Here is a 24,502-nt window from a genome sequence, read left to right on the forward strand (position 1 = left end):
GGGCCCAGATCCCAGCACAGGCTTTGGCTCCCAGCGCTCCCAGTGCTCCAGGGACACTGGGATTCCCAAAACCCCCAGGGCCCCCAGTGCTCCAGGGACACCAGATGTCCCAAAGCCCATCCCCACCCGCAGCCAGGGAGACCCAGCTGGAGCCGGGAGCTCTGGAGAGGCAGCGCTGCCTCCTGGGACATGGGAGCCCAGAGAGCAGCTCCCTTGGGATGCAGAGCAGGAGCCAGGGCTGGCAGGAGCCCCCCGTCCCCCTCCCCTGTGCCCCCCTCACCTGCACTGCTCATGTGAGCCGAGGTGAAGCCGCTGAGGGTGTTGCGCCCGCTGGCGTCCGAGTAGTGGGGCATGGAATTGATGACAGCCTGCAGGTACTTCTCCTGCTCCAGGCTCGTGGAGTCTGCCTGCGAGGGGCCTGCAGGGGACACCAGCGTCATCTGGATACCCTCAGACTGTCACTACCCAGAACCAGGAGACCTCCGAGGGCAACCACCCAGAGCTGGGAGACCCCCGAGTGTCACCGCCTGGAGCTGGGGACACCCCCAGGTATCTGCACCAAGCTAGGGAGACACCTGAGTGCCACCTCCCAGAGCCAGGGGACTCCCAAACACACCACACGGAGCTAGAGCCCCAAAGTGTCACCACCCGGATCCTGCAGACCGCCAGGTATCCCTGCCTCAAGCCAGGAAGACCCCTGAGTGTCACCACCCCAGAGCCATGGGGACAATTCAATGTCACCCCAGAGCCAGAGACACCAAAGCATCACCGCTGTGAGGCAGGGGATCCCTGAGTGTCACCACCCAGACCCCTGAGTGTCATTGCCCATTGCCAGAGGACCCCTGGGTGTCACCACCCCGACCCAGAGGACCCCTGAGTGTCACAGCCCAGAGCCAGGGGCGATCCCACAGCCCCAGCCCCCCGCTCCAGCCAGGCTGGGAGGGTCACCTGGGGTCGGGGCATTCTGGGACTTGAAGAGGCCGACGACGCCCTTGCCGTGGAGGCCCCCGGAGCGCAGGAGCACGGCCTTGGTGCGGGAGTTCCTCCAGCACACCACGGGGAAGCGGCTCTGGCGGTAGCAGCGCGAGATCCGCTGGATGGTGTTGTCCTGGATGCTCTGCGGCACGATCAGCAGCCCGGGGTAGCTGCGGACACAAAGCCCGGGATGGCACGGCTCTCCTGAGCTGGCTTCGTTAGTGCTTTCATTAATCCTGAGCTCCACTTGGAGCCAGCACTGATCACCCTTCCCCACACTCCTGATTGCTCCTCGGATCATTAAATCACAGCTCTGAGTTGGGTAAAACCGACCCTGACAAGCTGCACTCAACAAAGCCTCAAGGAGTTAAAGGCTGGACACCGGGGAGCTAGAATTCATGGCCCTCCAAGGACACAAGGGGGTGACCAGGAGTCATGGTCATCCAAGAACACGATGGAGTGACCAGGATTCATAGTCATCCAAGGACATGATGGAGGGATCAGGACTCATGGCCCTCCAAGGACACATTAGAGTGACCAGGACTCATGGTCATGCAAGGACACAATGGGGTGACCAGGATTTATGGCCATCCAAGGACACAATGGAGTGACCAGGACTCATGGTCATCCAAGACACAATGGAGTGACCAGGACTCATGGTCATCCGAAGATACATCAGAATGACTAGGATTTATGGTCATCCAAGGACACATGGAGTAAATGAAGACAAAGAAAACACTAACAAAGACACTTCAGTCTCAGTGCTGGAAACTCCCCATGTGGGAAAAACATTACAAAAACACTGAAAAATTCACACTAACCATGAGAAGCGAGAAATCAATAATCAATAGAGGGCAGAACAGTGATTAATGACGAGCATTGGGCAACTTAGAACCAATGAACGTTGGCTGAAAATAAGTGAGAAAGTTGTGGGGCGCTGCAGGCTGGGATTGGGTTGGCCAAGGACAAAGCCATGCTGGCACCAGTTTTATTGACCGCAGTGGCTCTGGGTGTCCCGGTGACACCAGAAGGGATCAGCTGGGATGGGCAGGGATCCGTGCCCCGGGCGGGCTCACCTGCGGCAGATGGCGTACATGCGGTTGACGGTGGAGATGCGGAAGGGCTCGTTCTTGGAGCGGGTCAGGCTGCTGCTCAGCGTGCCCAGCCCCAGGCGCTGGTAGTCCCGGCAGCAGGCGCGCTCCACCACGTGCGTCATGGTCATCTTCTCCGACGGCCTCATGGTGCTGCTGGGCGTCAGGGTGCTCCTGTCCAGCTCCTCGGACACTGCGGGGACACGGCGGGGCTGGGACACCTCGGTGCACACACACGGTGTCCCAGAGCAGCAGGAGGAGATGGATGGCTTGGAGCAATGTCTCACCCTGCTGCTGTCACCCATCAGCCCCAGGAGATTCTCCAGCCAGCCCAAAACCTCTCTCCATACTGGGCTCTCTGCCTGGCCACCACCAGCAGCCAAGGGCTGGGACAGCACTGGGAACCAGGAGATGCTCCCACCCTGCTCCCACCACAGAGACACCAGGACTTCTCCCAGGTGCCACTGCTCCCTGCCTCCCCAGGGACATTCCCAACCTGAGATCTCGTCCTCGTTGTCCTCGGGGAAGTGCTGGCTGCCCCGCTGCTCCCAGGCTGGAGGTGTGTACTTCTTGCGGGTCACGTACTGCCGGCCGATCGTCCTCTTGGCGTTCTTCACCAGGTTCTTGGACAGCGTCCTGGGACAGAGGGACGGCACTGTCACCCAGGCAGCCAGAGCCAGGAGCAGCCCTCAGCCTGGACAGTCACTGTCACACGGGAGGGAACGGATGTGTCACCTGCCAGCACCTTGGCCCTGCAGGAGCCACAGCTCCTGCCATTCCCAAGGGATTTGGGGAGGTGGGGAGGTGGGATGGGGCTGTGCCCCAGGCTCTGGATCAGAGTTGAGCCAGGTTGAGCTGGCTCAACCCAGCCTCAGGTTGAGCTCTGGCTCAGCCCAGGGGAGGAGGGCTCCAAATCACAGCAAGGGACAGGGATCCAGCACAGGGACAAGGGGATCCAGCACAGGGACACGAGGATCTACTGGTATCATGGAATCCATAGCAGGGACCTGGGGATCCACCACAGGTACGAGGGGATCCATGGCAGGGCCATTGCCAGCCAAGCCTGGGCTCAGGGCTGCAGCCAGTGCTGCAGGACCACGTCCCCAAGTCACCCAGCACTGCAGGACAATGTGCCTGAGTCACCCAGCGCTGCAGGGCCATGTCCCCAGATCACCCAGCACTGCAGCACTGTGTCCTTGGGCCACCCAGGCCACTGGAACCCCTCCTGTGGGACACCTCCTCAGGCAGGGGATGCCACTGCAACAAACTCCCAGTGTGACCTGTCCTTCCCAGTGTGACTGTGTGGGGCTGGGGACACTGCAGGACAGGGGACACCTGCAGCTCTTTGGGCTCCACAGCTCCCTGCCAGGAGGGGACAGCTGGGGGGGTCGGGCTGTGCTCCAGGGACCAGGGACAGGAGCAGAGGGAACGGCCTCAGGCTGGGCCAGGGGAACCTTGGGGGATTTTGGGGAAATTCCTCCTGGGAAGGGCTGTGGGCACAGGAGTGGGGTCCCCATCCCTGGAGGGGTTAAAGAGCTATGTGGATGTGGCACCTGGGGACATGGGCAGTGCTGGGAATGGGAATGGCTGCAGTCATTGTCCCACAGGGCTTTTCCAAGCCTAAGGATTCTCTGATCTCCAGTGACACAAACCCTGCACCAGGATGGGTCTGAGCAAGAAGGGTGCAGCTCCCCGTGTCCCCTCCCTGGTGGCTCTGCCGCAGCAGGGACAGGAGGGGGAGTCCCAGAGGATGAGGCACACCCAGGTGTGATCCCCTCTCCTGGCACAGGTACCTGAGTGAGGGGTTCTTCTCCTTGGCCTTGGGCTGCATGGCCTGCTTGGGGGACTGGCCCACGGTGAAGGCGAAGGTGCCGCGCACGTGCTGGGGGTAGCGTAGCTTGTGCAGGTGTTTCCGGAAGATCTCGGCGCTGTCCGAGGCCACCTCCTCGTCAAAGGCGATCTTCAGCAGCTGGGGAGGCACAGGTGAGGGGTGACAGGGGGGTCAGGCCGGGGACAGCCCTTCCCATGGATCAGGGCAGGGCTTGGATCCACCCAGGAGCACCATGGGCACAGGCTGGACTGAGGCTGCCTTGCCTCTCCCGGGATTCCCATTCTCTTTCCCCTGCCCCATTCCCTTTCCCCTGTCCCATTCCCTTTCCTGCTGGAGTCCCCACTCCTGCTCCTGGGTGTCCCTGAGCCCTCTCCCAGCACGGGGTCCCACCTGGAATGTGCAGGAGCGCAGCTGCAATCCCTCCTGGATGAACTGATCCGCCTGGGCCTGGATACTGATCTTCTTCTCTTTGGTCAGCGAGGCGATGGGGAAGGACCGGATCACCACCTGCTCCCCCACTGGATATAGGACAGGAATGGGGTCAGTTCCACCCCTGCCCCGGCCCCAGGCAGGGCCACGCCACCCCAGGCCACTCCTGGTGTCTGTCCCACCACAGACATGGGTCTGTGGGACACAGCAGCCAGAAACAACCAACCCCTGCTCCCCAGGGACCACTGACCAGCCCCCTGCTCCCCAGGGATCCCCAACCCTGCTCCCCAGGGATCACTGACCAACCAACCCCTGCTCCTCGGGGATCACCAACCCTGATTCCCGGGGATCACCAACCCTGCTCCCCAGGGATCCCCAACCCTCCTCCCTGCTCCCCAGGGACCCCTGACAACCAAGCCCTTGACCTGCAGGGATCACTGACCAGCCCCTGGCTCCTTGAGCATCCCCAACCATCCCTCTGATCCCCAGGGATCCCAACCCTCCCCCCTGCTCCCCAGGGACCCCTGACCAACCAACCCCTTGACCTGCAGGGATCACTGACCAGCTCCCTCCTCCCCAACCATCCCTCTGATCCCCAGGGATCCCAACCCTCTCCCCTGCCCCCAGAGACCCTTCCCCTCTCCCGAGGCTGCAGCCCCTCACCCAGGGGGTCGGTGGGGGTTCCCTTGAAGATGATCCTGTAGGTGGTGAGGAACACGGCTCCCTCTGCAGGGAGCAGGGGGGGCCCCCCGATGCTGCCCCCGGCCCCCTCCTCGCGCCCGTCCGGCATCAGGTACACGCGGAGCCCCTCCATCACACACTCCTCCCCCAGCAGCAGGTTGGGCCGCAGCAGCTTTGGCTGGGGGAACAACGGGGGGCTCAGGCCCGTGGAAGGGTCTCACAGCCCCCCAGCTCTGCTCCCAGCCCAGCAGGGCATCCCTACCTTCTGGATGGGGGGAAGCCTCTTGCTCTCCCTGTGCACGGCGTCCAGGGTCTCGATGTGCATCTGCACAATGTCTGTGGGACAGGGGGTGAGTCCTGCCCTGCCCAAATCCCACCCTGTCCCTGCCCAAATCTCACCCTGTCCCTGCCCAAATCCCACCCTGTCCCTGCCCGAAGTCCACCCTGTCCCTGCCCGAATCCCATCCTGTCCCTGCCTGAATCCCATCCCGTCCCTGCCCGAATCCCACCCTGTGTCCCTGCCTGAATCCCACCCTGTGTCCCTGCCCAAATCCCACCTACCCTGCCTGAATCCCACCCTGTCCTGCCTGAATCCCACCTGTCCTGCCCAAATCCCTCCCTGTGTCCCTGTCAAAATCCCATCCTGTCCTGCTTGAATCCCATCCTGTCCTGCCTGAATCCCACCTACCCTGCTGGAATTCCACCCTGTCCTTGCCCAAATCCTACCGGCCCTGCCCAAATCCCATCCTGTCCCTACCCAAATCCCATCCTATTTTACCCAAATCCTGCCCTCGCTTACCTGAATCCCACCCTGCCCTAATCCTACCTACCCTATCCAAATCCTGCCCTGCCCCGCTCAAACCCCACCCTGCCTTTCCCAAATCCTGCCTGCCCAAATCTCATCCTGCCCTTCCCAAACCCCACCCTGCCCTCTCCCGCTGTTCCTGCAGGATCCCCGTGGCCAGCCCGGTGTCCTCACCCGGGATCATGACGTGCAGCCCCTTGAGGTGCTCGTTGGTGACACCGCTCTCGGTGCACACCTTGTCCACGAAGCGGTTGATGAACCTCACCACGGAGTTGGCCACGTCTGAGCTCTCGGCGTCCTCGAAGCCGCTCTCGGTGTCGTAGCTCTCGGCCACACTGCCCGCGATGCTTCCCAAGGGAAACGGGGAAGGGTCAGCCCGGGACAGCCCCGGCCAGGGACCACTCCCTGCACGGACCCAGGAGAGCTCCCACTCCTCATATGGTCCCAGGAGAGCTCCCACTCCTAGTAAAAACCCAGGAGAGCTCCCAGTGCTGACACAGACCCAGGAGCGGCTCCCACTTGTGACAGAAACGCAGGAAAGCTCTTACTCCTGGAAAAAACCAGGAGAGCTCCCACTCCTTATAGGAACACAGAAGTTCCTACTCCTGATACGATCCCAGGAGAGCTCCCAGCGCTGACACAGACCCAGGAGAGCTCCCAGTACTGATACAGACCCAAGAGAGCTCCCACTCCTCATAGGGATGCAGGAGAGTTCCTACTACTGACACGATAGCAGGAGAACTCCCACTCCTGACAGAGGCCCTGGAAAGCTCCCTCCCATTCCTGCCAAGAGTCCAACACTGTTCCCATTCCCAGCAGGGACCCAGCAGAGCTCCCACTCCTAGAAACCCCCCGGGACACCACAGTCTGCCTCTATCCTGACATAACCCTGGAATCCCAGCATGGCTGGGACTGGAAAGAACCCTCACAGGGGTCCAACCCCCACAGGCAGCAGGGCCATCTTTCCCTGACAGCAGCCTGTCCCCAGCTCGGGTCATGCCGGCGTCCCCACACCTGTTGGTGACGAAGCTGTTGCTGACGCTCTCCACGTCGCCCAGGCCGGAGCTGCGCAGCAGGCGGTTCTTGCTGGTGTCCAGGGGCAGCAGCAGGTAGCTCATCCTGTTGGCGTAGTGGATGGCCTGGCTGAACACCGTGCTCTCCTCCTTCTGGATCAGCTCCTGCTGCTTCTCCCGGCTCATGGTGGGCCACAGCCGCAGCTGCTCCGACGCGATCTCCAGCGCAGACTTGGCCTCCTGCGGCTCCTCCGCGCTCTCCTGGGGCAGGGGAAGGGATGGGGCTGTCTGCATGGACAGACCCACAGGGATCTCCCAGAACTGAGGTGCAGCCCCTCGTTCTCAGCTGAGCAGCCTGCCCAGAACAGGCAGCTGGGCTGGGATTGCCAGAGCAGCTGGGGCTGCCCCTGCATCCCTGGCAGTGCCCAAGGCCAGGCTGGACACTGGGGCTGGAGCAGCCTGGGACAGTGGGAGGTGTCCCTGCCATGGCTGGGGTGGCACTGGAGGAGTTTTGAGGTCCCTTCCCACCCAACCCATTCCATGATTCTGTAACTCCATGATGAGCCCCTGCCCTTTGGGAAGAGCTCTCCTGGGCCATGCTCCCACCTGCTCCGTGTGGTTCTCCTCAGCACTGTCCAGGTAGAGGGCCCGGATGTGGTTCTGGACGTCACAGTAGAACATGGCCTCCCAGAACTGGATGTTGGTCCACACCACGTGCTCCTGCACACAGCTGTAGGCAAACTGGGTGATGCCAGGGCTCAGTTTCTGTGGAAGGAGGTGGAAAAGATCCATCTGCACACAGCCTTGGTGCTGAGCTCTCCACTCAGGTGTCCCTGCTCCTCAAGTCGGCCACTGGGAAAGCCCTGGGCAGGCAGGAGGGATGTCTGCACCAGAGCTCCTCCAGCATTCCCTGAAAATTCTCTTGCTCAGAGCCCATCCAGAGCCCAGAGGCTCAGCCCAGCCCAGCCTGACCATGGGATTTAGCTGGCACTCCAGAGCAGCCCCTTCCCACAGGTTCCCCTTCCAGCCTCCCTGGGAGCCTCGGGCCAGTCTGGGCTGGGTGGAACATTCTGGGCAGGAGCTACAGGCTGACAAGCTCTGAGGAGACACCCCCCTGCAGCCTCTGCCCCCTGGGGGGATCCTGAGGGCTCTGGGGCGGGGACCCTGCGGTCACTCACCCTGCAGAAGGCGGTGACCAGCGGCAGCAGGGCCGCAGCGATGCCGTGTTCATCCATGGCCGTGCAGTCCTGGGGAAGGAGCAGGGGTGACCAGGGGACACTCCAAGGCTGACCCCTGCCGTGCCCCACGGGAAGAAGGAGCCCCCCAGCCCTGCCCTACCTGGAGGCAGCAGTTCATCATGCGGATGACGAAGTCGAACTGCTGGTGGTCCAGCACGGCGCGGTTCTGCTGCACGTGCAGGTGCAGCTCCTGGGTCAGGCAGTGCCGGGCAGCCCGGCCCTTCATGGCACGGAGCACAGCTGGGAACAGCTGTGGGAACGGGGTTTGTGGGCTGGGATGGGCCTGGAGAGCCCTGCTCCCACACAGAGCGGGCCCACACCAGTGTCAGAGCATGTACTCGGACATGGAGACAAAGCAGGGCAGAATTCCAGGTGTGGCTGGCAGGACACGGCCATGGAGGAGGGGGAGGAGACCAGGGGCAGGGGGACATGGAGCAATGGAGCTGGGCTGGTGTGGAGCCACCAGCCAAAATCCCAGGAACACCAGGAGGGGACAAGTCACGGGTCAGTGGTGGCCACGGCAGTGCTGGGGAATGGTGGGACTTGATGGTCCCAGAGGGACTACCAATCCAAATGGCTCCGTGGCCTGTTACTGAGGTGGGAGTGGGGCTGTGATCCCTGGGAACAGGGACAGGAGGAGATGGAACAGATTCAAGCTGGGCCAGGGAAGGCTCAGGATGGACATCAATGGGAATTTCCCTATGGAATGGGTGGTCAGGCACTAACACAGCTGCCTGGGGAGGTTTGGAGTCCCCATCCCTGGAGGGATTTCAAGGATGTGTGGATATGGCACTTGGGGACATGGTCAGTGGTGGCCTTGGCAGTGCTGGGGATGGTTGGACCCAATGGGCTCAGAGGAATTTTCCAACCTCAGTAACTCTGTGATTCCACAACTTTTTGACTCTAAGCCAACCAGCAGGATGTGGGCACAGGACAGGAATGTCCTCTCCATCCACAGAGGACACCGACCCCTATCCCCAGCCCCCCTCACCTTTTTGGCCTCCAGCATCTTGTTCTCGAAGACGTAGGAGATGCAGTTCCTGACCACCTCCAGGCGCCGGGCGCTGTTGGCCAGGGCGTTCCCGTTGCGCTCCAGGATGGCAGCTGGATGGAACAGATGCCCTCAGTCTGGGTGGGGTGGGGCTGGCACCCGGGGGGACACTGTGTCCCCCTGCTCTGAGAGACCACGGGGCCTCCACGGGCCTTGGGAGCCCCTGGGGAGCTGAGGACCCAAAGGAGTTGGAGCTGCTGTTTCTCCATGTTTTACTCCTGTGCCGTAACCCAGAACAGGGTCCACTGTGCCCCACATACCCATGGGGTGTTCCAAGGGCACCAACAGCCCCCCAGAGCAGGGTCTCCCAGTCCCCCACACACCAATGGGGGTCCTGAGGGCACCATGGCCTCCAGCAGCCCTCCAAAGCAGGGTCTCCCCATGCTCCACATACCAATGGGGGGTCCCAAGGGCACCATGGCCTCTGGCAGCTCCCAGAACAGGGTTCCCCTGTGCCCTACAAACCACTGAGGCTCCTAAGGGCACCATGGCCTCCCACAGCCCCCCAAAGCAGGGTCCCCTGTGCCTCACATATCGATGGGGGGCCCCGAGGGCACCATGGCCTCCCACAGCCCCCCAAAGCAGGGTCCCCCCTGTGCCCCACGTACTGATGGGGGGTCCCGAGGGCACCATGCACTTCTTCTCAGCCTTGACAGCAGGTGGGGCTGTCTGCAGCTTGGCCGTGGCCTGGTCGATGATCCACTGCACGGTGCCCTCGTCCAGGTGCGGGAAGGGCTTCTGGTGCAGGCGCAGGTGGCAGCCCTCGGTGGGCTTCTGCACCTTGTGCATGGTCACCGCAGGGTACGGGTTCTCCTGCGTGGGGACAGCTCCTGCTCAGCCCTGAGGTCACCCACAGCATGTCCCCTCCTGGACAGGAGCCCCCAGCCCCCTGCTCTGCTCCCAGCTGGAATCTGCAGGACCCAGGATCTGCTCCCCCAGCCCCCAGGGATGCACAGCTGTGGCACAGCCATGAGCCAAGTGCCAGCAGGAGCTCCAGCCCAGCCAGGCGAGGCTCCTGCCTTCAGGTGCTGCTGGAAACCTCCAGCTGCACTGGGGAGGCTCGGGTTGGACATCAGCAGGAATTTCCTCCTGGAAAGGGGGGTCAGGCCTTGGAAGGGGCTGCCCAGTCCCCATCCCTGGAGGTGTCAAAGGAATTCCCAGAGGTGGCACTCAGGGTTGTGGGCTGGGGACAAGGTGGCCACTGGGCACAGCTTGGACTGCATAGCCCTGGGAGTCTTTTCCAACCTCTGTGATTCTGGGATTCTGTGATCCTATAAAATCAGGACTTCTGGCACATGAGGATGTGCCTGACCACCCATGACAGCACAAGGACGGACAGGAACTACCACCAGGAGCTTATGGAGGGAGGACAGAGTGACCAGGACTGCATCCAGGCTCTCCCTGCCCCGTATCCCCCAGCAAATCCCCACTCCTGCCCGGGGGCTCCAGGACTCACATTTTTGTAGAGTTTCTCTGCCAGCTCCTTGATGTGCCTCAGGATTTTCTGTTTGTTCCCCTCCTCTGCCTTCATGCGCTTCACCTCGTTGGCCACGAGCTGGGGAGGACAGGACAGGGGTAACAGGGGCAGCTCCAGGGCCTCTCCCAAACCTGGGGCCACGCAGATCCTGCTCAGGCCATGGCAGATCCCGCTCAGGCCATGGCAGATCCCCCTCAGGCCCCGCACATTCCCCTCAGGCCCCACAGATCCCGCTCAGGGCCAGCAGATCCCCCTCAGGGCCAGCAGATCCCCCTCAGGCCCCGCAGATCCCCCTCAGGCCATGGCAGATCCCCCTCAGGCCTCGCAGATCCCCCTCAGGCCTCGCAGATCCCCCTCAGGGCCAGCAGATCCCGCTCAGGGCCAGCAGATCCCCCCTCAGGCCCCGCAGATCCCGCTCAGGGCCAGCAGATCCCGCTCAGGCCATGGCAGATCCCCCTCAGGCCCCGCAGATCCCCCTCAGGGCCAGCAGATCCCCCTCAGGCCCCGCAGATCCCCCTCAGGCCATGGCAGATCCCCCTCAGGCCATGGCAGATCCCCCTCAGGCCTCGCAGATCCCCCTCAGGTCCAGCAGATCCCGCTCAGGGCCAGCAGATCCCCCTCAGGCCCCGCAGATCCCCCCCAGGCCCCGCAGATCCCGCTCAGGGCCAGCAGATCCCGCTCAGGGGCCAGCAGATCCCCCTCAGGCCCCGCAGATCCCCCCTCAGGCCCCGCAGATCTCGCTCAGGGCCAGCAGATCCCCCTCAGGCCCCGCAGATCTCGCTCAGGGCCAGCAGATCCTACTCAAGCCATGGCAGATCCCTCTCAGACCCACAGATCCTGTTCAGACCCTGCAGATCCTGCTCAGGCCATGGCAGATCCCGCTCAGATCCCACAGATCCCCCTCAGGCCCTGCAGATCCTGCTCAGACCCTGTGGATCAGGTTCAGATCCCACAGATCCCGCTCAGGCCATGGCAGATCCCGCTCAGTCCCACAGATCCCGCTCAGCCTCACAGATCCTGTTCAGGCCATGGCAGATCCCGCTCAGTCCCACAGATCCCGCTCAGCCCCCAGATGCTGCTCAGACCCCACAGATCCCGCTCAGATCCCGCGGATCAGACTCAGACCCTACAGACCCCGCTCAGCCCCACAGACCCCGCTCAGCCCCACAGATCCCGGGCTGTGGGAAGGGGAGCTGCCCTGAGGCCCCACCTCGTCGAAGAGGTCGATGGGGCGGTAGGGAGCCCCGCGCTCGGTGACAAAGCCAGCGAAGGCCATCCCCTCCAGCACCTTGGTGAGGAAATCGTCCTCTGTGAGCCCCCGCTGGCCCAGGAACGCCGCCTGCAAGGGAACGGCAGTGCCATCAGCACAGTGGTGACACCAAGCTGTGGGTGGGCACCTGGGGGGCACTGGGACGGTGCCACCTCCTTCCTCAGGGACACGGTTGGCATGGAAACCTGAGCCTCTGGCCCATGGCAGCAGGACAAGGGGCAAGGGAAGGGCTCTGGTGTCACCCTGGCATGCAGAGGCAGGACACAGGGACACGGGGGCACAGGGCCAGAGGGACTCTGGGACACAGGGGCACAGGAATACAGGGACAGAGTGATACAGGGCCATGGGGACACAGGGACATAGGGACACGAAGCCAGAGGGACTCTGGAACATAGGGGCACAGGGACACAGGAATACAGGGACAGAGGGATACAGGGACACAGAGACATAGGGACACAAGGGTACAAGGCCAGAGGTACTCAGGGACATAGGGCCAGAGGGACACAGGGACAGAGAAGCACAGGAACACAAAGCCAGAGGGATTCAAGGCCAGAGGGACTCAGGGCCAGAGGACTGCAGGTGGTCCCTCAGCAGTGCCAAGAGCTCCCCAAACACCCAGCTGCAGGCCTGGCTCCCTCCCTGCTGGCTGAGCTCTGCAGGAACACCCAGGCAGGGAGGGAAGCGTTCCTGCCCCGGGAGACCTCGGCGCGCTGCAGGACAAACACGGGATGCAGGTGGGCTGGCAGGGGTGCTGGGGAGGTCACTGCCTGGAAAGGCAGGATGTTTCCTGCACTCGGCTGTCCCAGCCCGGCCTGGGCGAGGCCCTCACCTTGTGGAAGCGGATGACGGGCTCGGGGTGGATGCGGATGATGTGCAGGCACCAGCGGTAGCCCTGCAGCAGCTGAGCAAACAGGCGCAGGAACACGGCCCGGATCTCCTTGTCCTGCAACAGGGAAGCACAGCCCGGGCTGGGGGGGCTCAGGGTGTGGACAGGGCAGCTCCAGGGGCAGGGATTTCCCCCCAGGATGGGATCAGCCCCGCGGTGAGGGCAGGGAATGCAGCTGAGATTCCAGGGAAAAGCGGCACGGGATTCACTGCTCTGGCCCCCCTGGGGCTGCACGGGGAGGAGAGGGAGCTCTCCAGCTCTGGGAATGCTGCAAGCCCAAACATTCCCTGTCTGCTCCAGCCTGGCTGTGAATCTGGAGAACAAGGCACTGCAGGATCCAGCCACGGCTTGGAGCAGCGGCCTCGGATGGACACGGGGCTGGAATGGTGTGTGAGAGCCAGGATGGCCCAGGGGAACAGCCCCTGCTGAGGGTCCCTCTCCTCCTGCCCCAAGGTGTCCCTGAGGAACAGCCCCTCACCCAGGGGAACAGCCCCTGCTGAGGGTCCCTCTCCTCCTGCCCCAAGGTGTCCCTGAGGAACAGCCCCTCACCCAGGGGAACAGCCCCTGCTGAGGGTCCCTCTCCTCCTGCCCCGAGGTGTCCCTGGGGAACAGCCCCTCACCCTGAGTCCCTCTCCCTCCCACCACTCACCTGCATCTTGAGGGAAGAGGCGGAGATGGTGGAAGGGGGGAAGGCGAGGTCTGCCACCTCCAGCTCCGGGTCCAGGACCTGCCCAGGGAGGACACTCAGCTCAGGCCCCATCCCGGCTGGAAAAGCCAAGGACATTTCCCCAGAGACCCCAACAGCCCCTGTGGAAAAGGTCTGAGGGGCTTGGGGACAAAGCACAGGGGATCAGGAATGCTCTGCTGGGCCTGACCCTGCCTTGGGAAGCACGGCTGGCACTGGGATCCCAGGGAAGGGGGAGCCCCTCCTGCTCTGCCAGGGAGACCTTCACCCCCCAGTGTCCCCAGGAAGAGCAGGAGCTGCTCCAGCAGTGCCTTGGGAACACAGGAGCAGCCAGGCCACAGCTGCTTCCTGCCCTGGGCTGGGAGCCAGCACCACATTCCCAGAAACCTCTGCCAAAGGAACCCCCCCAGCACTGCAGGACATCAGAGGGCACTGGGCTGGGAATGGCCACTGGGACAGGGGCAGCAGCACCCCAGGGCAGCAATCACAGAGCAAGGAACCCCTGCTGCTCCACTCCCAGCTCCCATGCAAATGTGTGCCATTCCCAGGACGCTGGCCAGAGGCCATTGGATGAGGAATGGTCCCTGTGACAGGACCCCAAGGTATGGACAGAACCCCAAGGTATGGACAGGACCCCAAGGTATGGACAGGATCCCAAGGCATGTACAGGATCCCAAAGGTATGGACAGGATCCCAAAGGCATGGGCAGGACCCCAAAGGCATGGGCAGGACCCCCAAAGGCATGGGCAGGACCCCCAAAGGCATGGGCAGGACCCCAAAGGCATGGGCAGGACCCCCAAAGGCATGGGCAGGACCCCCAAAGGCATGGGCAGGATCCCAAAGGCATGGGTAGGACCCCCAAAGGCATGGGTAGAACCCCAAGGCATGGGCAGGATTCTAAGGCATGTACAGGACCCCAAGGCACAGGGAGGACCCCAAGGCAGGAATCCTGTTCACAGAGGAACCTCAGCTCCATTCCCACCTCTCTGGCCACATGTGTCACTGCCAGGGGATGGTGCTGGCACCTCAGGAATGCCCTGGCACTCACCATGGACAGGGCTTCCCGTGTCTGCTGGAGCAGGGGCTCGGGCAGCAGCGAGATGTGCACGCACTCCGGGACGTTCACGGTGCCGCCGTCCAAGTCCGCGATCACCACGTCCAGCTGGGAGGGGACAGCAGTGGGACACAGCCCCACCTCCCAACCCCACATCCCAATCCCACAGCTGATGGGAAGCTACCCAGGTGAGCTGGCTCAGGAAAGGGCTGGGAATGGGCTCTAGCTCCTCCCCACCTTCCCTGAGCACTCAGCAGTTCCATCCTGTCCCCAGATCCAAGGACACACTGGGATCCCTCACTGGGGGGACAGGGGGACACCTGGCAGGAGAGGGACCCAGCCATTCCCATGTGACCCAGCCATCCCCCGGCTCCTGTGGGACACCTGGATGCATCCTGGGCTGGGCACACACAGCCCGTGGCCCTGGGCACGCTCAGGACAGATGGAGCTGTCACCCGAGCTGTGACACCCACGCTGCCCCTCCCCAGCCCCTGGCACCAGGGCAGGGAACGTGGCCTCTCACCAGCTCCTGGGTCTCCGACTGGAAGATGGAGTGGACGCCGATGATGAAGGGGGTGGGGGTGCTCAGCACCTCCAGGAGCTGGGCGGGCAGGATGGGCACGTAGGTGAAACTGCAACCAGAAACAGCCTCAAAACCAGCCCCAAACACCGCCCCACTGCAGCCAGGCCAGCCCTGCCCCACACCCCTGCCCTGTCCTGGCACAGCCAGACACCATCCTGGCTCTGGAGCCGTGTCCAGGGTGCCCTGGCACCCCCAGCCCCTCGGGCACACGTGGCTCCCAAAGGCTGTGGCTGCCCCATCCCTGTGAATGCCCTGGGAGGGACTGGGGACAAGGCCTGCAGGGACAGCACACAGGGAATGGCTCCCACTGCCAGAGGGCAGCCATGGGTGGCATCTTGGCAATGAGGAATTCCTGCCTGGGCTGGCATTGCCAGAGCAGCTGGGGCTGCCCCTGCATCCCTGGCAGTGCCCAAGGCCAGGCTGGACACTGGGGCTGGAGCAGCCTGGGACAGTGGAGGTGTCCCTGCCATGGCAGGGGTGGCACTGCAGGGGCTCTGAGGTCCCTTCCAATACAAATTATCCTGGGATTTCATGATTCCATGATATGACCCCTGTCTGGTCTTGGGGTTGTAATCAAAGTCTGACCAAGGAAAGGGTTTCCAGCAGAGCCACTAACTCCAAAAGAAGAATTTCAGGAAAAATTCCCCATGGAAAGGGTGGTCAGGCCTTGGCAGGGGCTGCCCAGGGAGGTTTGGAGTGCCCATCCCTGGAGGTGTCCAAGGAACTCCTGGAGGTGGCACTCAGGGCTCTGGGCTGGGGACAAGGAGGGGATTTGGAACATCTTGGACTCAGTAACCCTGGAGGGTTCTTCCAAGCTCAGGGATTCCATAATTCTGTGAAAAATAAGGTTCCTCTGGGACACCAACAGCCTCTCTGCAGCCTGGGGAGACAGGAGCTGGCCAGGAACCTCTGTCCCAGCCCAGCCCTGGCAGAGCTGCCAGGAGCCCCAGGGCTGCCAGGGCTGTGTTCCCACTCCCTGTGGGACATTCCCAGCTCCCAGGGTGAGCGGGGTTCCAGCCATCCCACAGGAGTCACCACGGGGGCTTGGCCACCACCAGCACAGCCACTGCTGGGAACACCTCACTCCTGCTCATGGAACCATGGAATCTCCTGGGTGGGAAGGGCCCACAGGGATCACAGATCCAGCTCCTGTGCAAACTCTCCTGGAGCTCTGGGGCTGTGCCCGTTCCCTGGGGAGCCTGGGCAGTGCCCAGCACCCTCTGGAATAGAGCCTGTCCTGATGCCCATGCTATCCCTGCCCTGGCACAGCTCCAGCTGTTCCCTGGGTCCTGTCCCTGCTCAGCAGGAAGCCCAGAACATTTCCCAGCACTGCCTCCAGTGCCAGAGCCCGTTTTGCCTGGGAGAAGAGGGAAGCAGGGCTGGGAGATTCCCAGTTATTCCCCAGACCCTGGGATGCACCAAGGGTGGCACAGGGGCACAGCTGGCACAGCTGGAGGCTCGGGGACCCTCACCTGTACTTGAGGGGGAACATGAGAGCCAGGAGGGCCCGGCAGGCGTCCGTCAGCCTCTGGTAGCTGCTGGAGAGGAACAGGATCTTGTGCTCGGTCAGCGCCGCGCAGAACAGGAACAGCACGTTGGTGATGCCTGGGCAGGGCACAGCAGGGGCTCAGGAACTGGGGGGGTCCCTCTGACACCCCTCAGAGACCCCTGATCCCCCCAGGCTGCAGCCCACTCCCCATCCCTGCATCCTGCCAGGGGAGGAGCCCAGCATCCCCCAGAGAGCCCCTTCTGGTTCTGGTCACTGCCAGGTGTGCTCCCCCTTCCTGGACAGCTCCCTCCCGGGGGCTGGTGGCCTTCCCTGGGGGCACAGGATGGCCTTTCCTTGGGGACACAAGGCCAGTGGCAGCCCTGGGCTGCTCCTCCAGACCCCAGCCCCAGTCCCACCCTCCTGGAAAAGGGATGGCACAGCAGGGCCAAGAGGCTCAGCTGGGACAGAGCTCAGAGCCACACGCAGGAGGTGACCCGCAGGGAGGTGACCTGCAGGGATGTGATCTGCAGGGAGGTGACCCACAGGGATGTGACCACAGGGAGGTGACCCATGGGATGTGACCCACGGGATGTGACCCGCAGGGATGTGACCCACAGGGAGGTGACCCATGGGAGGTGACCCATGGGAGGTGACCCGCAGGGAGGTGACCCACAGGGAGGTGACCTGCAGGGACCCCAGGTGCCACGGGGACAGGGTGGGGACACGTCTCACCGAGCTGGCGGAAGAGCAGGGCCACGCTGCAGCTGCTGACAGGCAGCGAGTCATTGATGGGGGTCTGGATCACCTGCCTGTCCCCTGCTCCCAGAGAGATCGTCCTCTGCAAGGCAACACACACCTGGTCACTAGGGCCACCCAGAGAGGGACAGGGCCAGGGCAGGGGCAGCCAGACCCCCCGGGCACAGGGCCACCCTGTCCCAGCACAACCCCGACCTGCTGTGGGAAGAGGGAAAGGGAAAGAGAAAGGCAAAGAGGAAAAAGAAAAGGGAAAGAGAAAAGATGCTGCAACAGCACCCACTGGGTGCCTGACTGGGTCCCTGGGCTGGGAAGGAGGGCACCTCCTGCAACATCCCCAGGCAGTGCCAACAATGTCCCAGCAGCCCTGAGATCCACCTGCAAGGTGGGACAGAATGGCTCTCCAGGACACGAGGGCTCCCCAGGACATGAGGGCTCTCCAGAACTCAGGGAGTCTCCAGGCCACGAGGGCTCCCCAGGGCTCCCCGGGATCTGAGGGATCTCCAGGACACAAGGGCTCCCCAGGATTCAAAAGCTCTCCAGGATCAGAGGGCCCCCCAGGATTCAAAAGCTCTCTAGGATAAGAGGGCTCCCTCAGGATGCAAAGACTCCCCAGGATTCAAAGACTCCCCGGGACTCAAGGGGAATTGAAGCCTCTCCCAGGCCCTTGGAGCCAAGGAAGCAGCTCCCCTGTTCCAGCCTGGCTGTGCCCAGGAGCAGCCCCAGCTCCACAGCCTCTCCAGCGGAAGGAATATCCTGAGAATATCCTGAGGAATATCCTGGGAATATCCTGAGAATATCCTGGGGGAAGGGATGGACATCCTGGGCACAGGATTGGTGCTTCTTCCCTGGTGCCACTGAATACTCCCAGCCCCGAGCTCGTTCCCAGGGACACAGGGACACTCAAACATCCCCAGGCTGTCTCCAGGCCCCTCTCCTCCTCTTTCCACTCCTTTCCAGGGAAAACACTCCTGCAGGAGCAGCATTTCCTCTGCAGCCACCAAATCCAGGGCTGAGCAGAGCCAGAGCCCTGAGCTGGGCTGTCACCCCAGCAGGGCACCCAGAGAGCTGAGCCTGGAATTCAGCTCCTTCCCAGAGCCCAGGGACACCCTGGCTGTGACACACAGGGACACACAGGGACACATACCCGAGGGTATCACCGGGACCTGGGGCTGGGTCACAGCAATTAACAGAGAGGCTGCTAATGAGGGGACAGACCCAGAGCCGGGAGAGAAAAGGTGGGGAAAAGAAGATGGGAAAGAAAAGGAGTTCGTACCACGGCTTCGTCCTCCACGTCAGGCTGAGGTGGGACAGACAGAGAGCACAGTCAGTTAGGACACACAGACAGGCACAGTGGGGACACTGACACCAGCAGGGACAACGGGACAGGAGAGAGGCTCATGGTCAGGGACAGGGACACCAGCAGGGACAAGGGGACAGGAGCCCACAGACAGGGACAGGGACACCAGCAGGGACAACGGGACAGGAGCCCACAGACAGGGACAGGGACACCAGCAGGGACAATGGGAAGGGAAAGGAGCCCAGATACACAGACACAGAGTGAAAGCAATGCCTATGGCACAGGGAAGGAGCACTGGACACGGCAGGAGAGCAGGAAAACCACAGGAAGGGAAGTGCCACCACCAAACTGTTCCCCCTGTCACACAGTCCCCATTCCCAGGGCACAGAGCCATCCTGCCCCAGCTGGGGGCATGGATCTGTGCCAAGCTCAGCGAGCCATGGTGGCAGGAGAAGCCGTCCTGCTGTGGCAGCCGCTCCTGGTCCCGCCGGGAGGAGCCGGATCCGGGCAGATCCCATGGGAAGGGACTGCAGACCCTGGCACAGCCCGGGCATGGGCAGCACCTGGGGCATGGGCAGCGCCTCGGGCATGGGCAGCACCTGGGGCACGGGCAGCACCTCGGGCACGGGCAGCACCTCGCTCTGCCCCAGCACTGGGACAGGCCTGGCTCCACACCCCTCCACAAATCCCAGCAGCACTGCTGGCTTCTCCCAGGACCTGCATGGCTCTGGGTGCCAGAGCAGGACCTGCCTCAAATCCTGCTGTGATTTGGGATCAGGGAGAGCCCCCTCGGGGTCAGGGCACTGCAGGAAGGACAACCCTGTGGAGGCACCAGGGCCTGTGTTGCTGTCCCAGTGCCCCATGGTGCTGTCCCAGTGTCCTGTGCTGTTGTCCCAAAGCCCTGCAGTGCTGTCTCAATGTCCCACAGTGCTGTCCCAGTGCCCTGCAGCGCTGTCCCAGCATCCCACGGTGCTGTCCCAGCCTGGCCAAGGCTCCTGCCCTGCTGGCCATGTCCCCACAGCTGTCCCAGCCCTGCTCTCACAGATGGCCCGTGACCACTTGGCTCTGGAGCAGGGTTCAGCACAGAGCCAGACCCCAGGAGAGCCCACGGAGCAGGGAATGTTTGCATGGATTGAGCAGCACCTACGCCAAGGCCCTGGTGCTCCCTCCCAGGCAGCAGCAGCCAGGACAGACGCTGCAGCAGGAGCTCCTTGGCTAATTGAGGATCTGAGTGGGATTTGTGCTCGGAAGCACTCGGGAAGGCAGCAGGGCACGGAGCCAGGCCCTGCCCACGGGGCCCACTCGGGCATGGGGAGCAGGGCTGGGCTCTGAGGGCACAGAGTGAGGACAGGGAGGGCAGCAGGAGCCCGGGACCCACCTGTGCTCCCCCCGTGATGGGGATGGTGCAGGTCAGCAGGTTCCCGATGACGTTCTCCAGGGACACGCTCAGCCCGTCCACGTAGATGGTGTAGATCAGCCCCAGGCTGTTCTGGAGAGGGGAGCAGAGCAGGGATGAGCAGTGCAGGCAGCTGGGGACACCCCAGGGCTTGTCCCTGGCCACAAACACACCCTGGCAAGGCCAGCTCCACATCTTCCTCATCCACAGGGATGGGATATTCCAGCCAGGAGAACGTCCCCATCCCTCCACTCATCCCACCAGAGCAGGAGATGTGTCCCCAAGGCCAGAGCTCCATGGGAGCAGCACCAAGGGGCTTTCCAAAGCTCCAGCAGAGAGGTGACCAGGGCAGCTGGGCTGCCCCAGCCTTCCAGTACCCCAGTCCCACACAAACCCCAGGGAAGGCATGGCAGAGGATCCTTCCCCAGCGAGGGCTGGATGAGATGCCCAAAATTCGGGCAATGCCCTTGACAGCACACCTGGGCTCTGGTCAGCCCTAGGTGGTCACTGTGGGTCCCTTCCCACCAAAACACCCTATTCCAACTGGGAAGCAACAGCAGCCCCAGCTCTGGGGGCACCAGCATAGGGCAGCCCCCAGAACAAGCTGGGAACGAGGGATTTGAGGAATTTGTGCTCCAGGCACCCTCAGGGTGCTGGTTTCCAACCACTGAGGAAAAGGGAAAACACAAATACTGGACTTTGGAGAGCAAGGCCAGGCAGACTCTGTCACAATGGAATAAAGAGGGAAGAGCAGGATAAACCTCTGCCTGCTGGAATGAGAGAAGATGAAGCTGAGATTCCTGGGCACTGGAATGAGGAGCTGGGAACTGTTTCTGTCCCAGGGGAGCAGCTGGCAGGACATCTCTGTCCTTGGGGACAAGTGAGGGGACCCTGTCGTCTGGAGGTGCCCCAGCTTGTGCCTGGCAGGACCCCCTCTGCTGTCCCAGGCTTAGGAAAACAGATCCTGCATTTCAGAGAATTCCCACTCCACACAAGGCAGAGACACCTCCCACTGTCCCAGGTGCTCCAGCTCCAGTGCCCAGCCTGGCCTTGGGCACTGCCAGGGATGCAGGGGCAGCCCCAGCTGCTCTGGCAATGCCAGCCCAGGCAGGAATTCCTCATTGCCAAGATGCCACCCGTGGCTGCCCTCTGGCAGTGGGAGCCATTCCCTGTGTGCTGTCCCTCCATCCCTTGTCCCCAGTCCCTGGAGCCCCTTCAGGCCCGGCAGGGGCTCTGAGCTCTCCCTGGATCCTTGTCTCCAGGCTGGTCACTCCCAGCCCATCCCCACGGATACACTCTGTACCCAGCCCTCCCAAGGCTCCCCAGGCACACAATGCAGCACCTCTGGAGGCAGCAGAGCTGGCACAGCCGGTGCTCCCAGGAACAGGCTGTTCCTCAGGGCTTCCCAGGAGCGGGGCCGGCAGCTGCTCCGTGTCCCGCAGCCATCCGCAATCAGCGGCAGCAGCTGCAGCCCCACAGCTCCGGGGTGCCAAGGCAGGATGGAGCCAGGCTCCCAGGGGCTGTGCCAGCCTGTTCCCACTCCCACAGGCAGGAAGCCCTTCCCAGCACAGCTGCCCTGCTCCCGACTCACCCGGAACACCTCGGCGTGGTCCAGTCGCGACACCAGCACCAGGCTCTTGGGAGCGAACAGCTGGGCAGGCTGCACCAGGGCTGAGGCCTCCTCCTCCTGCTCCTCGCCCTCACCGTTCCGGGCATGGCTCTGGGGCTGGGGAGACACAAACCAGCCCGGGCTGGGGGTTAAGGGATGCTCTTCCCTGTCCCAGGCTCCTGCATTCCAGTGGCACAGGGAAGGCAGGAACCCTGACCAGAGCCAAAAGCAACTGGGTGCTTTTCTGCCAGCATTGTTGGCCACCTTTCCCATCCATCCACCCACGGATTCCTCTGGCACAAGGAAGGCAGGAATCCCCAGAGCCAGAGCCAAAAGCAACTGGGTTCTTGTCCACCAGCATCGCTGGCCACCCTTCCCACCCACCCATGGATTCCTGCGGCACAGGGAGGGCAGGAATCCCTGGCCAGTGCTTGACAGGTGCTTCCCCATCAGCGCCACCAGCCCCTGCCCCCACGTCCCCGTGTGTGTCCCTGTGCGTGTCCCCATGTCCCCATGTGTCCCCGTACCTGCGGGCTCTCCACGGCCTCCCAGAAGGTGAAGCAGGCGCAGTAGTGCCGCTCCGAGTTGATGTCGGTGAGCACGGCCACGAAGAAGGTGGGGGGGTTCCTCTCGGGGAAGAGCTGCCACCCGCTGGGCTGGCAGAACTGCGGCAGGGACAGGCTGGGCTCAGGGGCTGCCACCCTCACCACCGTCGTGGCATCCCAGCCCCGAGCCCCAGCCCACATCGCCCACGGAGCCTGCAGAGAAGGGCAGCTCCACGGGCCAGGAGCCGGGAGAGCACCAGGCAGAGCCCCCAGGCTCCTCCTGGAACTGGGCGGCTCCTGGAATTCCCAAACCCCCCTTGCAGGGAAGCAGGGCCAGCAACATCCCCTCCTGTCTGCAGGGACAGCAGGAGCTGCCTGGAGAGACCCACACTGGCAGGGGTCGTGATGGGACAGCCCAGCCAGGCAGGAGCCCCCAGCTCCTGGGGAAGGTCCCCCATGGCAGACAGGCCCCAAATTCTGTGCTGACCCCATGGCACAGAAACCCCAAACTCTGCACTGCCCCCATGGCAGACAGGCCCCAAACTCTGCACTCATTCCACGGCACACAGACCCCAAACTCTGCACTGCCCCCATGGCACACAGACCCCAAACTCTGCACTGCCCCCATGGCAGACAGGCCCCAAACTCTGCGCTGCCCCCATGGCAGACAGGCCCCAAACTCTGCACTGCCCCCATGGCACAGAAACCCCAAACTCTGCACTGCCCCCATGGCACAGAAACCCCAAACTCTGCACTCATTCCACGGCACACAGACCCCAAACTCTGCACTGCCCCCATGGCAGACAGGCCCCAAACTCTGCGCTGCCCCCATGGCACAGAAACCCCAAACTCTGCACTGCCCCCATCCCACCGTGGGCCAGACACCCCATGCCAGCACCACACAGAGCCCAGAAGGACAGGGGACACGTGGGACACGGGCTCTGGAGTGGCTCCAGGAGGTGGCACCACTCCCCTGGCACACACATGGGCCTGGCTGTGCCATCTCACTGCAACCAGCCCCTGGCACTTCCCAAAGCCCCTCCCAGGGCCGGGGTAATTCCAGACTCCCCCGACTTCCCGAGCCTCAGGGGATTTTCTCGATTTCCTCAGGGCTGCAATTGGCTGCTGAGGAGCCATGGAAAATTCCCTGGGTTCGGGACAGCCCAGCTCCTTCCAGCCTGACTCCTCCCAAGGCTGGAGGCACACTGAGGACACAGGAATTCTGCAAATCCTGGGAGGAGAACCATGGCACCAGGGCCTGGCGAGCTCAGGAGTCCTGCCCCAGCTCCCTCAGGAGCCCAAGGTGGATCCCACCTGAGTCTCCCAGCTGCTCACCACTCCCCGTGCTCACAGTGCCCACAGATCCTCCTGTGCTCCCTGGCAAGAGCCCACGGGACAGGAGCTGGGCTTTGTGCGGATCCCTGGGGTGGCAGCAGGAGGGACAGGAGGAGAAAGCACCCCAGGAGCTGCTTCCCACATCCTGTGTCCCTGGAAAGGAACACCCGGGGCTCCTCCATCACAGAGTCCCTCCATCGTGGGGCTCCTCCATCCCGATGTCTCTCCATCTGAGAGCCCCCTGCCAGCTCCCATGGGAGCACGGGGAAGGCCTGGCCCAGCAGAACACCAGGATGAGCACACGGTGTCACTGTCCCGGTGTCACTGTCCCAAGGTGGGAATTGCCCCTCCCTGCTCCCAGCCCCACACAGAGATCTCCTGGCACTGTGGGAATGAGGAGCCCAGAGCACACGGAGCTGCTGGATCAGGATGATGGAATCAGGGAATCCTGGCATGGCTGGGTGGGAAGGGACCTCAGAGCCCCTGCAGTGCCACCCCTGCCATGGCAGGGACACCTCCCACTGTGCCAGGCTGCTCCAGCCCCAGTGTCCAGCCTGGCCTTGGGCACTGCCAGGGATGCAGGGGCAGCCCCAGCTGCTCTGGCAATGCCAGCCCAGGCAGGAATTCCTCATTGCCAAGATGCCATCCATGGCTGCCCTCTGGCAGTGGGAGCCATTCCCTGTGTGCTGTCCCTGCAGGCCTTGTCCCCAGTCCCCCTGCAGCTCTCCTGGAAGCTGCTGGATGCCCTGGAATGCTGGCAGAGGCGGAGCAGGTCTGCAGGCCTGGACACACCCAGCAGGTGCCAAAACCATCCCAGAGCTGCCTCAGGACGTGGAAAATCCCACACAAAGTCCAGCAGACCTGTGGGATCATGGCATGGAAGGTCCTAAAGCCCAGTGCCAAGAAAGGATCCAAAAAGGAGAGTGGGAATGGCCCCGAGAGCCACTGGAGCACAGGGAGCCCCTGGATTTACAGCAGTCTCCATTCCCACCTGGATGCCCCTGCT

The 24,502-nt window shown here is 62.9% G+C and overlaps 1 protein-coding gene across 3 annotated transcripts in view; it reads right to left on the bottom strand.

Annotated features, from left to right (window-relative positions):
* The window catches only part of SBF1 (SET binding factor 1), a 61,287-nt gene that overhangs the window by 7,634 nt on the left and 29,151 nt on the right, over positions 1 to 24,502 (bottom strand). For all 3 annotated transcript variants that reach the window (XM_063153589.1, XM_063153588.1, XM_063153587.1), the window contains exons 3-28: positions 22,144 to 22,281; positions 21,599 to 21,733; positions 19,990 to 20,100; positions 17,291 to 17,396; positions 16,542 to 16,674; positions 15,010 to 15,118; positions 14,481 to 14,594; positions 13,397 to 13,474; positions 12,691 to 12,804; positions 11,802 to 11,930; positions 10,571 to 10,669; positions 9,723 to 9,927; positions 9,055 to 9,167; positions 8,164 to 8,313; positions 8,004 to 8,072; positions 7,432 to 7,590; positions 6,827 to 7,086; positions 5,987 to 6,159; positions 5,270 to 5,343; positions 4,990 to 5,185; positions 4,288 to 4,415; positions 3,860 to 4,035; positions 2,563 to 2,702; positions 2,052 to 2,259; positions 949 to 1,145; positions 281 to 418 (exon numbers count right to left, since the gene is read on the bottom strand). In XM_063153589.1, the coding sequence (XP_063009659.1) occupies positions 281 to 418; positions 949 to 1,145; positions 2,052 to 2,259; positions 2,563 to 2,702; positions 3,860 to 4,035; positions 4,288 to 4,415; positions 4,990 to 5,185; positions 5,270 to 5,343; positions 5,987 to 6,159; positions 6,827 to 7,086; positions 7,432 to 7,590; positions 8,004 to 8,072; positions 8,164 to 8,313; positions 9,055 to 9,167; positions 9,723 to 9,927; positions 10,571 to 10,669; positions 11,802 to 11,930; positions 12,691 to 12,804; positions 13,397 to 13,474; positions 14,481 to 14,594; positions 15,010 to 15,118; positions 16,542 to 16,674; positions 17,291 to 17,396; positions 19,990 to 20,100; positions 21,599 to 21,733; positions 22,144 to 22,281 (3,652 nt within the window). The remainder of the gene's footprint in view (positions 1 to 280; positions 419 to 948; positions 1,146 to 2,051; positions 2,260 to 2,562; positions 2,703 to 3,859; positions 4,036 to 4,287; positions 4,416 to 4,989; positions 5,186 to 5,269; positions 5,344 to 5,986; positions 6,160 to 6,826; positions 7,087 to 7,431; positions 7,591 to 8,003; positions 8,073 to 8,163; positions 8,314 to 9,054; positions 9,168 to 9,722; positions 9,928 to 10,570; positions 10,670 to 11,801; positions 11,931 to 12,690; positions 12,805 to 13,396; positions 13,475 to 14,480; positions 14,595 to 15,009; positions 15,119 to 16,541; positions 16,675 to 17,290; positions 17,397 to 19,989; positions 20,101 to 21,598; positions 21,734 to 22,143; positions 22,282 to 24,502) is intronic.

Source organism: Melospiza melodia, chromosome 4 (genome assembly GCF_035770615.1).
Source record: "Melospiza melodia melodia isolate bMelMel2 chromosome 4, bMelMel2.pri, whole genome shotgun sequence".
In the NCBI taxonomy this organism is placed as follows: domain Eukaryota; kingdom Metazoa; phylum Chordata; class Aves; order Passeriformes; family Passerellidae; genus Melospiza; species Melospiza melodia.